Below are 17,533 nucleotides of genomic sequence, written 5' to 3'. Positions count from 1 at the left end.
TGTGTGTGTGTGTATATGCCAGCTGGTAGTTATCTTAGCTTAGCAGGGGGGAACCGCTAGCTACCCCTAACCCTATACCTATAGACATTTTATATCTTATTGTATCCATACAAATCCCAAAATGTAAAAAGGTGTATGAAAAGATGGTTTATGTGGGATTAAGTGCTGGAACAATTTTTTGGCCTGGTGTAATGACTTATTTAGTGAGCTTTGGGGTGCATTTTCTACCTTTGGACAAAACCAGGCTAACTGTTTACCCCTGCCTCCAAGTCTTTGTGCTAAACTAAGCTAAAAAGCTGCTGGCTGTAGCTTCATATTGACCGTACAAACATGAGAGTGGTATATTGATCTTCTCATCTAACTCCCGGTAAGAAAGCAGACGTATTTCCAAAAATGTCAAACCCCTCCATGAAACAGTCCAAAATAAATTTCAGCTACATTTCATCACATGGATAATAACGTTGAGTAAAGTAGTATGTTCTCTTGGTAAAGTAAGTTAAATTTGATATGAAGCTACGTAAGATACCACCATTTTGCAAAAATAAGTATAATAATGTATAAAAAAGTATACACTGTAAAACCAGTTCATTTAACTAATTGTAAGTAATACTAACTCTATTAAATTTTTGTAACCTAAAAGAAACATTCTTCATCAAGTAGCTTTAGTAATTTTAAGTGACACTGACTGAATTTTGTAATTTGTATTTGTACTGTGAAAACTAAAAACCAATTAAAAAGGTCTTAATCAGGAAGGTTTCTGTATCTTACAAAACTGAATAGAAATTAAAATTACTAGTAAAAGTTGCTTAATCAAGAATCTTTTTCTTCATTAATCCTATTTAAACCTGAGTCTTCACAGAAATACTGTAGATGATAAAACAACATAGTAAGAGTATCTTATGTCTGGTATGAAATCTGTATCAGAACTGTGATTTGATTGTGGTACAGGTTAATGACTAACAGAAGGTGTTTGAAATTGGTGTCAGTGCTGAGCCAGGTGTAACTCAGACACGCTGCCAAGTGACTCAGACTCCACTTTGGTTCTGTGAAGCTAGAGGTTGACACTGACACCGTCGTTTATGAACTTATCAGATGTGTAGGTCCGTTCTACTCAATCAGCATCTGTATCCTGAAAACACCACATCACCTGCTGCGGAGGCCTTTTGCAGCACTGGCATGATTTGGCATCAGATAGAGACATCATGTACGGCTATAGCAAGAGTAAGACGAGAAGAGTGGAACTGGCCTTCAGCGTGTTGCCATGTCTGTTTCACACAAGCTCCCTGCACAGCCAGTGCCATGGCACCTAAACAGACACAATCACAAAACCTTCTCACTAGCAGAGACTGACGTGTGACGTTATCCTGCAGGAACCTGGTCTACCTGACACCGCAAACGCTCCCGTCCCACTGCCTCCTGCTCTCCTGGATCAACTTTCATATGTGGTCATTGCAATGTAAATTCTCTGAGCCTATCAATTAGCGAAAAGGATTACACAGGTCTTCACATGAGCTAACGTCACCTCATGTACATGAAGAATAGGTCGGCAAAAAAAAGAATGACAAAACCAATAAAATCAAGGTCATTGTTGGATGTTGAGGCCGATCCTGTTTTATTGACTGTGACTCATGATTGGAATTTAACAGTGAAATCAGCACCAATAAAAGCAAGCCTTTCTCCTCCTGTTAAGCCAGCACCATATGCTCTCTCATGAATTGAGGCTTATGTGAATACAAGATTTGTTCTATATAAAAGAGAAAATGACGATGTCCCAGTTTTGTGGTATTTAGGGAGTTTTTGTTCTGGCAGCGCAATGCACAGCATGTTGGATGTGTAATTGTTTGATGGCTTTGGTATGTTGCAGATGAACTATATCCATCTACTCATCAGAGACTCTAAGAAATGCCTCTGAAAGATCCACTTTCATTCAAGCATCCCAGAACATCGACAGCGTGTTTTATTTTTAAAGTGTATCCGGTGACAAAGGACACTTCAACCCCTCGCTTAGATTACATGTGGACGAGTGTAAGCTCATGGATGGGGGGGTAATGTGTCTTTGAGCTGCCCCCAGGCATCATTATGTCCTACCCATACATGCTTTTTAATGGGTTGAGGGGCAGACCAATCATACTTGTCAACCTGTTGCCAGGAGACCGGCGGTGTGGTTGCTAAACACCGGTCCACAACTTTTACATCATGGACTATATTTCTGAAAGTTAGAATATGAAAGATTGTATTACCTACCAGAAGTGCTGAAGCAGGTCCCGGGAACACCTGCTCTTTCAGTGTAAAATATCATCACCCCGGCTCCTGAGTCCAGACAATTTCCTTGTTTAATGCCAACTTTCAATTGAGCGGATGATCACCTTCTAACCCTAATAAATAGTCTGCCTAGAAATGATTAGTAAGGCAGAGGAACATGTTTAGTAGCAGTGAGCATTTTCAGTTATGCATATGTAACTTACCTCAGGTGATTATGGTTGAGTTACATTTTATCTTTAGTTTGCTAATGAACAAGATTTAGCAGTAAGCTGAGGCGCACGTTTATTTCAGTGTAGACCACTTCAATATCACATTAGGCAATTATTTGTGTAATTATATGCTAGCCCATGTTTCAGTTCATTTCCCCATTGTGAATGTGAAATTTTACTGCGTTATGCTAATACCACCACATGAGTGATGTTGACTGACATCAAAAGACAGCAAAGACAGGTTTAGTGTTGGATTAGCTGTGATTGATGATTCGTGGTTCACTGGTTGTCTGCTTCTCAGATCTGGAACTGGTTGGAGGGAAGCTTTGATTGTGTTTACCAGAAGTGCTCCGCTTTTGGTCCATTATGGGATTCTGTGCCCTTGGGAAGAAAAACAAAGTGATCCACTGGTACTGTTTGAACCGGAGCAGGTTTTAAACCAGTTTCATGTTTTTGTTTATTCTACAATCCATTGTGACCTGCTGGTTATCCAGATCTACCATACTGTAGCCAAGGTTCTGTTTGAGGAAACACTGTTATCAGTGTTGTTCTCTGATAGCAGTGCTCCCCTTTATACCCACCTCCTTTTTTGAAAAGTCTGCATTCAGATAACCCTTAATATTAGTGCATTACGACCCATTAATAAATGAGCAATTCCAGTTTAGGTACACAAACATACCAATGTTTTCCAGAAGATCAAACGTGAACTTAAAGATACACTAATTAGTAGGGTATTTTTTGTATTAACAACAGATAAAACAGGCTGTATGTGGACGGTGTTGCTTGCAGAGGCTGAAACAATTAATCAGTTCTGGATATTTTTAAGCTTTTCCTTTGTCATACATATTTTTTTTTATTATTTTAAAGTATTGTTTTTGGGCTTCTTATTGCCTTTTATGATTAGTGACAGCTGAAGACAGACAGGAAGAGGGGCAGGAGAGATAGGGGGATGACAACGCAGCAAGAGGGCCGCAGGCGGATTCAAACCCTGGGGGCCGCTGCAGCAAGGACTCAGCCCTTGGTACATGGGGTCAGCTAGCTCTACCAACGGAGCTAAACGGGGGGCGCCCATTCTTTGTTCAATAATGGGAATGTAAACTTGAATTTCTGTATTTTGGGGCCATCAACAACATTAACACAATACATTTCAGTACACCACCCTGGGGCTCACAGAAATTCTATAATTGAATCGGATTTATTGAAGGGAAAATAATTTGTCAGTTGAGCTTTAGTAACTTGGTACTAAACCCTACAGTGAATTATCACCCAATTACTTGATTCCTGTCAGCTCTACTGAGCTTTTAGCTCATTGTTTTGTTTTCTATTGGTTGTTTTTGGGGGGGGGGTTTCCCTTTATATGGATTTATGGATAGCTAAAGAAAGACAGAAAAGGGTGGACGAGAGAGGGAGGGCATGCAGCAAAGGGGCCTCGGGTCAGATTCAAACCTATGGGCTTGCTGCAGCAAAGACTCTTTTGCTACATGCCTTTGTACATGGGTTCCAGCGATCTACCAGGGTGGACCCCCCTTTGTTTTGGTTTTCTAAAGCTCTCACTTTCTTAACCTTGGTTCCAGCCCAAGCAGGTTCAGCATGTTTTCAGCAAGAAAGCTCTAATAAACCCGACTGTATGCTACCTTGCCCAGAACCGAACAGAACAGCTGAAAGGACAAAATTTAGGCACCTATGGCTAGTTAGAACTCTGTTCACGAACTATTTAGCTTAACATTTAGCAGTTAAAGAGGCCCGTAGACAGTAGAAACAGAAACAGATGAAAAGAGTTAAATGTTGGCTTAAAGGTCACGGACACAAACGACTCCAAATGAAATTTATGTTGGAAAAAGTAAGGAAATTAAAAAAATGAATGAATGCTGCTTTTAAAGGACCAGTGTTAGGAGTAGTAGGAATAATAGCAGTGAAGTTGCAAGACTGAACAAACTGAACACAGCTGCGACTGTATTTGATGAACTTCAAAAAACCTGAAAGCCCTGTAAGAGTGTTTGTCTGTCCGTTCTGGCTTATGTAGAAAATGGTGGTCCATAAAGGACCCCCGGTGTATGTAGATAAAAACGGCTCATTTTAATGTAATGAAAAAAACACAGTTCCAATATTCAGATATTATACGCTGAAAAATATTATATGATTCCTAAATGTTAAACACAGTACTTGTCTACTTAATACACACGTTTATTATTTTCCAGTTGCTGTAACTTTTTTATCTTGTTAAAATGTTTGTTCTCCATTTTATCATAACAAATTAATACAAATAATAATAAGTTATAATAACATAATTATCATCATCATCACTCAAACAACAAACAAACAAATGTGGTTTCAACTGACTGGATACATTATTCAGCTTGGCCACATGCCTTTTTGTTGATGCAGCAAGATAAGATTTTCCAAACGTGACAACAACCTGATATCAGATGAAAAGTCAATGTGACGAAAGACACACAAAAAAAAACTTGAAATCACATCGTGGGAAACATCAATAATTGTCTGGGAGTCTGAATATTCCCGCAAATGTGATTCAGTGATAGAAAATACAGTTTTACTGATCACATGAAAGACTCATGATAGTTATGCAGCTTTTTATCTTTAGTGCCGTTATGAAGTGCAGACCGGTTCTATGACTGAAAATAATTCCACGCTCCAGGAACTGAAATTCATATACTCTTGCTGAAAAGTTTTTGATTCATTTTGTTGTTTTATATGAAATTTAAATATATATAATATATGTGTATATATATATATATATATATATATATATATATACACATATATATTTATATGAGATGGATTCATGTTCTCAACCATTATGCTTGACGGCCCCTTGAACTTCCCCCAACATATTGTCAGTTAAAATAGTGGTTTCCCTATAGGGACGTTATGAACAATGCCAAGTTGCTGGGCAGTTTAGTGCATAGGCTGTAAATTATCACCTCTCAGACACTGCACCGGACACTGGTAGTTTTGACTCATCTGGATTTCCCCTGCATTAGTCACCAACTGGAATATACACACAGACGCACACAAGTATGCCCACATAACCCCTCACAGTGTGAGAGTGATTGGCCACAGTGTGGTGTATGTGACTGACACTGATAATACATCTCTCCATAGTGCAGCAAACGTCGGGGCTACTTCATCAGCTGCTCCACCAACTGCTCTTTGGCATCCCGTATGTAAACTCTTGACATTAATAAGGCTGTGTGAATGGGGCCTTATAATGCCTTCAGGACAATGAACACACCAAAATGAATTAAAGTGATATTGGCTGTACAGTCACACAGGCTGGTTGCCATCTATGGTTTTGACTGCAGTACAATTGCAGATTAAAGCGAGCTTAGCGCTCTCAAATCAGAGCCTTGCGAGGATAATAACCACATTAGACATATGTGCACTCCTACTGATGACAGTACCAGAGATGTCACTGACGTAGCTGCCAACTCATAAACACACACATACATCTCAAATGAAGTAATAGGGGTTCGGTGACTGGTTTCCAATGTTTGAGCCTTAGAGTAATTAATGATGTAAGGGTTTCAGATGTCGTTGTAAATATCAGATTTAATGACATCTTGAGGTCAGTTTGTCCTTGTTATGTTGAGAGGCGGACACGGTCAAAGCTACAGTGTGTGTAAACGGTTTATTAGAGGGATTTTTTTGTATTAATAACATAATAATCACCCTGAACTTTTACAAGTAAGTTTTTAGTGTAGTTGTGATTATTGTCAGAGATTGAACTATGTTTTCCAACTGGGGAACTTTATCTAAGAGAGCAAGCTGATTAACAACAAGTGATATTTCCAGCAGTGACCTTGGGGGATAGTTGCTAAGACACTCAGTCACAGTTCAGTGGCACTTGTTGTGCTTCAGTGCACATGGTAACAGCCGTGGTATCTTCTTCAAGGTTTGACTTCCAGCTATTCTTTATTTTATCCATGAACCAACTTTTTCTGTCAGAAAATCTCATAAAAGTGATTCATGATGGGCTTTATTTAATTAATTAACAAGTGTGTTTTATGGAATAATATTGCATCTCTAAATCCTGTGTAATATTCTACATCAACAACTACAGCTTCATCTACAATCAAACTTTTATAAAATGTTTTTTTAGGAATGGCAGTGTCAGTTGGTTGGTCCACTTTGGTCCAAAAGTTTGTACAGATTGAGTCCCCAAAGAATTAATCCTAATGGCTTTGGTAATCCCTGATTTTTTTGTCTAGCGCCACCATGTGGTTGTTTTTTAGTGAAGTGTCTCCTCTACTATTGATGGGTCACAAAAATGTGTAGCCAACATAGATTCATGTCCTTCTGAATTAACTATTACTAATAAATTATAATGACTTTGGTAATACTTGATACAGTGATCTATAGGCAGAAATTGAATGTAATATGTTATGGTTTCATTAGTGTATAATCACCTGGAAATATGAATTGTTGTGTTTCCGTTACCTTAGAATGAGCTGTTTTGCAGGTCTCCTTGCACAGAGTCCAACATTTTAAACCGTTTGTACAGTACCCCAGAACGGACAAACACTAGCACTAGATAGGACCTTTTGCGTTTTTTTTTAAATTTTATTTAGTGCTAATGGGCTAAAGTTAGCATGCTAACGCGGCAAACCATGGTCAGGGTAAACATTACCTGCTAAACATCAGAATGTAAGCATGCTCATGTTAGCGTTTAGCACAAAATGAACCTCTAACCCCACAGAGCCGGTAGCACAGCATAGACTCTAGTGTGACAATTTTAATATGAAGTTCTTGTTTGATAGCTAACATTTGTGCTTGGTTAGGTCTTCAAAATAACAGCTGTGTGACCACAGTGTCACGTCACCAGGTTGGCACACAGTAAGCACGTTTGCTGTCTCTCATAGGTGCACAGCAGGCAGTCAGAGGGGAGAGAGACTGTATGTCTTTATTATAAGTACAAGAGAGCAGCTTAGAGGTTTGTGTCCCCTGGATACACCACATCTATTTATTATCATTCCCCCCGCTGTGACCCTACCTTTTATTTTAGACCGCTGATTCATCTGCAGTTTATCTCTGAAAACCACACAAGACCTCTAGGTTTACAGTGTCATACTGCTTGGTTGAGAGGGAGAGTCGGATGTTGAATCAGAAGAATGTGCCTGGAAGTGGCACGATACGTGTGCGTGCTTAAGAGTTTATGTAGGCTACTGTAAAGGATTTTCAAACCACAATATTTTGTCTGGTGTCTGCTTAAGCCTAAAGAGGATATAGGAGGGCCCTTTGCTTCTCGTTTTCAGCTAATGGTCATATTTTCACTAACTACCCTCCACTAACATCTGATTAGCCATCTGAGATCTTCGCCAAAGAGCATGTTTCACTTCCTTAAAACCAAATATTTAGGTGATTTTTGTTAAATTAATCTTCAGGCTTTTGCTGAATTGGCACAGAATCAACCATCTCTGGTGTTCAGCTACTTGTATTTATGGCCATGTTCAGCATGCCCAGATCTTCCCGGGCTTTGGTGAGAAGCGTGACACAACAGACGTGTCCTCAACCCGCAAAACCACTTGGGAATCTGGGTGGAAATGTCAGAACTGGCCAGAGGAACACATGGAGGAGTAGAGTAGGGGTGAGCTTTTCAGGATAGTGGCTAGCTGTGTTTGTTGGGTGGGGAGGTGCAGGGTCAAATGTAGTTGCTTGATATGTATATCCTAGCAACTGAGAGTGAGTGATATCTTGTACAACTGTAGATGGGGATTGGTCAGAGAGCTGGCACAAGCTCCTCCTATTTGTTGAGTAGCCTAAGAAAAAATACCTAAATTCAAAACATCTCTCAGACTTTCTCCACTCTGCACTGTACCCTCCGGCACTTTAATCCAGGCCTGTTTGTTTATTTTTTTGTATTTATTTATTTATTTTTCATTATTTGTATTTATTCTTGTAGCTTATGCACAGCCGTTGATACATGTGCCTTTATGACGAGCTGGTCGTTTTGAAGATCTCAGCAAAGTGAAGTCTGGCATGACAACATGAATTCACCTTACACAGCTGTGCAGTATTACCCAGAGTTTCCCTTTCACCGGTGAGTGTATAAACTGATGACTAACAGAATTAGATTTCTTTCTTAAAGATATTTAATCTTTACACTTAATTGGCATAGTGCATGGATTTATAATGTGGTACAATTTGGCAAATGTGTATTCAGCTTTAATCTTTAACATGTACTGAACAGAGCAAATAGAGAAGATTTAACTTATTGAACAGGCTGGGAATCTCCCTGCTCTGTGTTTGACCTGGTCCGCCACTCACACTGGTACTGTCTGGAGGTCCAAAGTGGCCTGAGAACAGTTGTGTCTGCCTGGATCCTCAGCTGCTGCTCTGTCCTGATATATTTATAAGTGTGGCATACTTATGGCAACAATGCATGTGTAAAGGGCCATCACGGCCGAAGTGGCAGACAGATTACATGGCATTGCGGTTGCTTGGCCTTCTTCTGATCCTTACTGTCGAATACTTTTGGTCATTTCAATGCATGTTTAATGCATCATTTAAAAAAATGTAAGATATTTTGCAGGTGTTTTCATCTAGAATGACAGATGACAGAATGAAACCATTTTATCAGATGCATGTAGTTTAGTTGCATTTTACTGTACTACTGTATCTTATATATCTTGGATCATAAATGTCCTCTATATTTCTATCAAAGTCATAATGATAACACAATGTCAACATTATGTTGCTTCACTGGCAGTTCTGCTTATACATTACATTTAGAGCTGTTAATTTATTAGCACAAGATACAAAAACATAATACAATAAAGGATTAAAACATGCTTGTGTTCTCCTGTGATAAAAAAAACACTTTTGGTTAGGGTTATTTGGATATTTTATTATTTGGATAGACTGCCTACGGATAGTTTATACAGTATTTGTAACATTTCAACTGTTTTGCTTTGTCTGTAGATGTTTAACAGATTATCTTATTAGTATTTGTGACAGTTCATGAAACCGAACTAAACCTTAACCATCACAGTGGTGTAATGTCAGATTCAGTTATTGAATATAACTTATAATTAGTTGTTAAATAAGTTGTTCAAATGTTACTCTACAAACTGTCTGTAGGTGGAGGACTATCCAAATAAAGTGTAAACAACAATGCTAATGAGTTTATAAAGGCATCTGACCAAAAAATTATTATTATTACAACTAAAATTAGATCTTATCAATAAAGGAACAATAAGGTAATTTATGAAACACAAGAGAACATCAAACAGAAAAAAAGAAAACACAATAATTAGCAGGCATGACATACAATTGTTAATGAAAAATACTGCGATTTCTAAAACAACGTATCGATCAACATGATGAATAACATTTATCAATATACTGTAGATGTTACCACTTACAGGCCTACTAAACAAATAGAGAATTGAATTAAAATATGTATATATGATGCATTAATCAGTGTATACTGTGTACATATCAAAGCAAACTCATCAGTGTTAAATTAAGTCATCCACTACATTCTCACAGTGAGTCTAATCAATAATAATTATTGTGTTCAAAGTTACACATTCATGTTGTCTTTTTCAGATGACACTAAATCAATACAGTGTTTCCTTGTTCTTTATTCTGCTTTCATTTGTGCTGTACTGCACTCATTTCTGTCTGGTTCACATGATTTTATTACTGCTAACAAACTGTATTGTGTTATTATATTTTGTGTTATATTTTAATATTTTATATGTAGTCTTTATATAATAATTGTGTTGTCATACATTATTTGGCGAATTGTTTTAATGCAATGTCACAGTGTCCTTGTAGCGCGCATCAAGCGCTGTGCTTTGATCAAACAGAAAGTTCAGCCTTACAATAATTAATTTATTAGACCTTGATAACTACACTGCTACAGCTTTAAAACCTTTTATATAATGCTTTCAAAGCAACCCTGCTACCAGTGGGGCTTTCATCTATTTGTGAACAAGGAATGTTTTGCTAGCATTCATTTTCTATAGTGTAGTTTCTTTAGATTTTATTCAGCTTTCAAGTATCATGGTATCTTCTTGGTCCACTAATTCTCACCTCCTCGCTTATTTTCTTTGCATTCCAAACCTTAAAGGAATTTGTGCTTGTTCCTTTGCCTCAGAGGATTTGACTTCAGACTGTTTCACTTCTATAAAAGTAAGGGGATGAGAAGAGGAGAAACTTTGGGGCTTTCTATTGTTTTGCAGTCATGTCCCTCTTCCAGCCAGGGCTGACAGATGAGGGGGAGAAGGTCTTAGGGCCTTTGAACAAGTGATTAATAAAGACACTGGAGAAGGGCCCCGATCGGCTGGGCTGTTTGTTTTGATTGCATTTTCATCGGTCGGTGTGCCCAACCTGCCAAGAAACAATGGCCATGCCTGTTTAGTGCTGACCTCTGCCCCAGTCTCGTCTGGAGGCGCTGCACTGTCTTTAAGTGGATGCTGAACAGCCTACGCCTTAGGCTAACTGAAAAACTTTTTGAGTAACCAGACACCCACAAGCACACAACAACCAGAACAGGGATAAACACTCCAATCTGAACATTTTAAATATAATTAAAAAAAATAATTCAATGAATAGATTTTTTAAAAATTATTTGTAAAACTAAACCAAAATTGCACCATTAAAAATAATTTAATTTCATTATTTATTATTTTCCATATTTCATAAAATTATACTGCTGTTGACTGATTCTAATCTCAACCAATATACAGTCTTTAAAAATGTACATGTAGGTGAAAGTGGACATATATTTCAAACTGTTAAATGGCCTTGCTTTGAACACTGTCCAATAAGTTGTAATAAAAACTTTTAAAAGACACATACTGTATGTAAGAAAACATGGACATCCCTAAAACTGGATTGAGCACAAACGTTTAAGAGTGCAGGACATCAGAGGGTGCAGGCTCATTATAATGAAACTGAAATGTATTCATAGGCTTACATGGATACATGTTGAACCTGATGCACAACGTTTGTGATTATATTCTGGATTCTGACTGGTCAACAGATAATGCTGAAAGCAAAGCTCAAACGTCTTTAAGACAATAATAATAATAATGAGGTGACTGTTGAACGAGTTCTGCCAATCTGCCTATTTCAAAGGGAAATTATAGATTGAGTGCTGTTTAACTGAGGCACCTTAATCCTCCCTTCTCCATTGACAAAGATGACGCCACACCCACTCTACCTGCAATTTACTCATTTGTTTTTTTAATTAATCCACTTTGTTTTGTTGGGTTTTTTTCCTGTGACTATTTTAAAATATTAAAACAATACAGGCCTGAATACTTTCTAATTTTTGGACTACATTTGATTCCAAATTCAACTTATAGTTTAAAGATGCAAACATAGAAGTACAAGTTTACAAAACTATGGTTACACATACAAACCCTGTACAGCCTTTTGAATATAATATTCCATATAAGGCAAGCTGCTGAGGCAACTTATAATTCCAATAAATAATAATTATGGACAATATATCACAACTATAGACAAATACACTGTCTGTGTTTTGTAAAAAATGTTGCAACATTTGAATGAACCCGATTTGTTTTTGAGATTTTACAAACATAAAAACAGTCGCCATCTTTGTGCTCCATGACATTGAACAAGGACCTTGAAGGCAAGCCGAGCAAACTCAAACAGCATTATAGTTTAATTCCTGACAATGTAGGTAATATGTCACTGCTAGAATATGTGTTGGTACAATAAACTCCAGCAGCCAGAGTTAATTGTGCAGGAGAGACACCAAGTTATGAAAAAATAATATCCGAAATAAAACCTTGGCTAGCTGAGGAGCACTGAGCTAGTTAGCATTATAATGACATAAGGCTAACTCTTGCTAAATAGGCTAGCTATAGTCCACTAACATTAGCTAATGTTATATTTTAAGTAACTTTAGCCCAGTAATTCATTGCTGGTGAAAATGTAGTTTGTTTATAGTGTTTACAAAACAACTAGTGTTAACTTGCTGTGAGGTCCATCAAAATTTGCTAATTTTGTGAAATTATTTAGCTTTTTTTTGTTTCCATCATTAACTAGTCAGTTGGGACATGAATAAATTAAAGTCAAATAATTTTGAATGCATACATTGTTTCTTTAATGGTCTATATGAGTGTATATATTCTGTCAAAATGTTGCATGCAGTATATTCAAGTATATTTACCAATGTGCTTGACAACAATACTAAAAAGGATACATGTCCAGTTTCCAACATAAAGCTAGCTGCAATCTATAATTCCCAGTAGTTGCCCATCATTGCTCCTCTTAAGCAGTCAAAGCCGCCACATAGTGCTGATATTGCAAAATATATATTTTAATAATATATAATATTTTAATTTTGATGTAATGTACATATTCCATCTGCTTTTTATGTTGTTTGACATTCACAAACTCAGTAAATCTTTATTCTAAATGCATCACTCCCACATGTGTACCTCTTGCACCAGTTGAATTATTTGCATCATTAGATATGCCTGTGTTTGTAAGTCAGGTATTAATATCATTCATCACGCAGTGTTGGGGAATTCCAAAACCTAAAATAGTGCCAGCTTCAGATTATGCCCCCCCCATCTCCTCCACCCCCTCCCCCCGCCCAAGCCCGTCCAGCTGTACACATACCAGAAGTTGCAGCAGTGCTATCATATAGACTGTGGGGGGAATTCCGCCTGTCTCAGACTGCAGCGTGCGCCACTTCAGCAGGAACAATGGCAGGCTGAGCTCTGAAGCAGGTGTAATGTTTCAGGGGAGCAGGTCAAAGTGCCTCTGTCTGAATGGTGCATAATCACCATTATGTGTAGTACAAATATTCAGTATTATGCAGGCTGACTTCTTCACAATGGAAGCACCCTTCATGAATGGCTGCCAGCAGGACTCCTCCTCCTCCTCCCTTTCTCCACAGGCTGGGTGGCCAAATCTCAGCCCTGCACGTCAACATTTATGTTCAGTGTTTGCTGACATTGCAACTTTTAAAAACTACCTATTAAAATAGTTGTGCCCTTTTCAAAAACGACAACAGTAAAGCAACTATTGAATATTTGGAATATGCGTCGTAAAATGAATATGATTGTGGCTGCTTCTGTCTCCTTGCAGACTCAGGGACCCTTCGTCTCGATTGTCCTGGAGAGAGAGCTCATTCCTAACCACAATGTCCCAGAATCAGTCAGCACAGACAACTGACTCCTTCAGCCAAGATGTATTCAACCAACTGTTTGATATGCTGGACCAGTAAGTGAATACTACACATGAAAATAAATGCAAAAACACACACAGATAGTGACTTACAAAAGAATTGTATATCAACTGTTTCTGTGTTTCAGATCTGCCATTCATTCAGTCCAGCCCATTGAGCTGAACTTCACAGACAGTCCAGCTGATGGGTCTGCAGGAAACACCATTCAGATCAGTATGGACTGCATTACCATGCATGAGCCAGATGAGACGCTTTCTGTAAGTACGTAGGTTTGCTGTTCAAGGAAAACTATTTTTCTTTTCACAAGCAATTCCTGGTGCCTCAGACCCACCATGATCACAGATAAAATATATATATTATTTTCAAAATCACATGACCTGCTTAGAATTATACAATTATTATTTGATTTCCAGTTAATTTAGTGCTGAGTCATAAATGTTATAGATATTTTACCAAAGTTAAACCTTTTTTGCCTTGTGATATAAAGCAATATACTTTCCTAATCAGGCTAGATACAATGCTACTTTTTCCCACTGAGCCATTCACCAAAAACAACTGGTATCTTGAAATGTTACACCATTTTTATTCCTGTATTGTGTGCTTCTTCTTAGTTGTGGCTGATAAATAAATGTGCCATCTGAGATTACTTTCATTGTGAGTTAATGGGACTTCCAGTGGTAAACTCCATAGGTTGTACAATACAGAGTTTACTTTCAATTCTCATATTAACAGTGGAATTTCCCCAGGACTATTGTGAAGATGTGGTGCAGAGCAGTTCAACAGCCAGTGAATAAGACTGGTTTATCTGTTTTTACCTTGAGATGATCTGTTGTTATCTCTATCTTAAGTTGTGACCTGTGTGGCCCCTCTGAGACAGTTAGCTCTCAAAGACTTTTGATGGTAGACTGTGCATTCAGACAGTCACAGGCCTGATGATGTGCTTTAGGTAGTGGAATTTGAGTTGAGCATGAAGTACGATTATGAGCTTGCTTCTTGTGATAACACAGAGCAGATATTCTTTCGTAGTGTAGTCAAGTAAATAAGAGCTGTTTGGTTGTTTTTAGATGTGTGTATAAATCGATGCACTGTATGAACTCCCTTGTGTTTGACCTATAAGGGACATATCTTTGTCAGTTCTGCTACTGAGGGATGATGTGCATGTTCCCCTCCCAGTGCAGGAATGCTGTTGTCCAGCCAGGGTGGAAAAAAATAGCAAATAAAATTTTGTTCAAGGAGCTGAGTAATGTTACCCTGCGCATCGCCCAAGGGGGCCTGTGCTCTCTTGAACTGGTGATTAATGGCCCCACCCCCACCACCCACTTTCCTCTACACCAAAGAGGGGCGTGGTGCGTTGATTGGCACGCCAGCAACTCAGGCAGCATCCGTGTGGGGCTAAGAGCCCGCTGCCATGGCGGCTTGCCAATCTCCAAGCCCCGATCGTTCTTACCAAGTCGAGTGTCTGTTTTGATGGAACGAGGCGGTGGGCAAAAACTACCCTCACCCTACCCCCATCCTATTCCACCCATGTGGAGGTGTGCCTCTTTCATGCGTCATTAGAATGCAGCTCACTGTTTAGTGCCCTGGGGGACTTATTTGTATTGTGTAGGGTTTATGTTTAATCTGAAATTCCTTTTTCTTCTGGATTTTTTTTTTCTGTAGCTGCAGGGCAACAATTTAACGCAGCACCTGCCTCACTTGCAGAGGTCCCTGCTCTCATCTATCAGTACGCATCTTCCATATGTAAAGGTGGGGGGTGGCAAAAAGGGGGGAGGAGGGAAGCTAGCAGAGGGTAGAATAACATGAAGGAATGTAGCTGAAATAGTGGCAGGAGAAACGCTATATCCTACCCCAAACAGCTGATTTTACACCCAGATAAAGCTCTGATCAGCTGTGCGTGGAAGACGCAATGTTGAGCAGAGGGACAGAAGTCCTTTTCACAGACAGGATAGAGTTTAAACAACTTTACAGCAGAGTAACTCAATCAACACACAGCTTCTCTGAGATCTAATTACATGTTTGTGTTTGGATTCGTACTTTTTTCAACACACCTTGTGTGTCTTATGGTTGTTGTTCTTCATCTCAGCAACTGATAAGTTTTCACTAGTGTTTCCCAAGTTTAACATGTAAATCGAATCTTAATGCTGTCATCTGAAAAGAATCTGCCAGTTGTGGTGCAATCATTTCCGTTGTCATGTCAGCATCGGATGTAGCTTCTTTGTTATTTTGAAAACACTCTTTATTCGTCATTACATCCACCTGACAAAAGTATGTGAACAGTAAGTCCATCTGGCCTTTTATTTGTCTGAATAAGCAAACATTTTAGGTAGCTCTATCTCCCAAACTACACTAGTTTTACTGTAAAGTTGAGTAACAAGAAGCACAACTTTAAGATCAACTTGGATTATTCATTAGGGAATCTTACAGTATTAAATCCAAAGTAAGCCTGCGCATTAAATGCCAGAGCACAATAAGCTCTTCTTTTATTTTTTTATGCTCCACCAGTTTGCCTCCAGCACATTAAGAAGTGTGTTTTAAGGCGTAGTACCAAGGAATGAGTTCTTGTTACGGTCCACTTGAAAAACTGTTGAGTCAGTGTCTCAGTATGAGACCTTGCCTGGCTTTGGATGTGGGGATGCAACAGCATGCGCCCCTATCTTGGATTTTTAAATTTTTTTAACATCTTTCTTGCAGCTTAGGCCAGACATAATTCAAACTTTTATACAGCAGTATTATATCATGGTAGGTTCCAGTGAAAAACTTACAGGTCACACCCTTTGAAAGGGTGCATGAATAAATCCTTCAGCACTAATCCCATAATCATCTATAGTAAAAAACAAGTTATCCTTGATTGATTTTAATTCAGTGCTTGCATGAGACTTTTCAGTTGTAAAAAAAGGTGTTTTTGTATTTTTTAATAAAAAGCTTAAAGTTGTTTACCACCATGTTTAAAACGATACGATACTATTGTTCAATAGTATTGAAAGTACCAAAGCTATAATAAAAAAACTATTTTTAACCCAAGGCAATCAACTGATCCTCAATCAATGTTAATTACTATTAACATTATTACAAATGTGTTGGTGTATTTTAATTGACTCTCTCTGTACCAGCACTGTGTGCAGGTACATTTTTTTAAAAGGAAAAAATATCATGTGTTATTTCATTTATATAATTTTGTGTTCCTAGGAGTAATGTTTTTTATACTAGTATTGTACTGAAGTTTAAATTCTGGTACCGTGACAACCTTATTTTGAAGTAAGCAGGACACAAGAACAAGAACAGTATTAGAGGTAAATGATCTTCTTTGATATCAGAAATGATGTTAACATTAACAAACAAGATTTGGTTAGGATATTAGTTTTGGTTTGTTTCTGGGCCTTTTTGACCAAAGGGTACCAGGAACTAAAGAGCCACAGTAACTTAACTAAACTAAATTAGGAACTAAAAGTCCCTTTTGTTCTTTACTGTTGCATTTCCACTGCACCTGAAGAACTGTGGCGTTTAGACCAATAACAAACAGAAGCGATGGCTTTGTTTGAGATGTCATTTTTACACGCAACAAGACATCGACACAGAGGTCTTTGAAATGTACTGTTGCTGGCTGATGTCTGAAAGGATGTTGGACTGCTAACATGCAGAGGGATTGTATGTACATTTTATGAATGTAAAACAAACAAAGGAGTTGCATTTAATTTTTTTCTTTTTCTCCTCTTGTTATTTTATTTCATTATTATGCGGTCGGGAAAACATCTTCATAGCTGTCATTTAGACATTAACATTAAACAGAAATCCCATGTAGTCCTGATGTTAGTGCTAGCTACAACCAGTGCTTTCCTGCAGTCTGATGTTCGGTCTAGACCTGCTCTAT

The 17,533-nt window shown here is 38.2% G+C and overlaps 1 protein-coding gene across 6 annotated transcripts in view; it reads left to right on the top strand.

The window, feature by feature from the left end:
• Positions 1-8,280: 8,280 nt before the first annotated feature.
• Positions 8,281-17,533, top strand: part of tp63 (tumor protein p63) — a 32,241-nt gene continuing 22,988 nt past the window's right edge. For all 6 annotated transcript variants that reach the window (XM_035652872.1, XM_035652870.1, XM_035652871.1 and 3 more), the window contains exons 1-3: positions 8,281-8,529; positions 13,566-13,700; positions 13,793-13,922. In XM_035652872.1, coding sequence (XP_035508765.1) covers positions 8,477-8,529; positions 13,566-13,700; positions 13,793-13,922 — 318 coding nt within the window. In that variant the 5' untranslated portion in view covers positions 8,281-8,476. The remainder of the gene's footprint in view (positions 8,530-13,565; positions 13,701-13,792; positions 13,923-17,533) is intronic.

This window comes from Morone saxatilis, unplaced genomic scaffold (assembly GCF_004916995.1).
Source record: "Morone saxatilis isolate NCDOM2014 unplaced genomic scaffold, NCSU_SB_2.0 Contig12, whole genome shotgun sequence".
Classification (NCBI taxonomy): domain Eukaryota; kingdom Metazoa; phylum Chordata; class Actinopteri; family Moronidae; genus Morone; species Morone saxatilis.
This window is presented reverse-complemented; position numbering and strand designations above follow the sequence as displayed.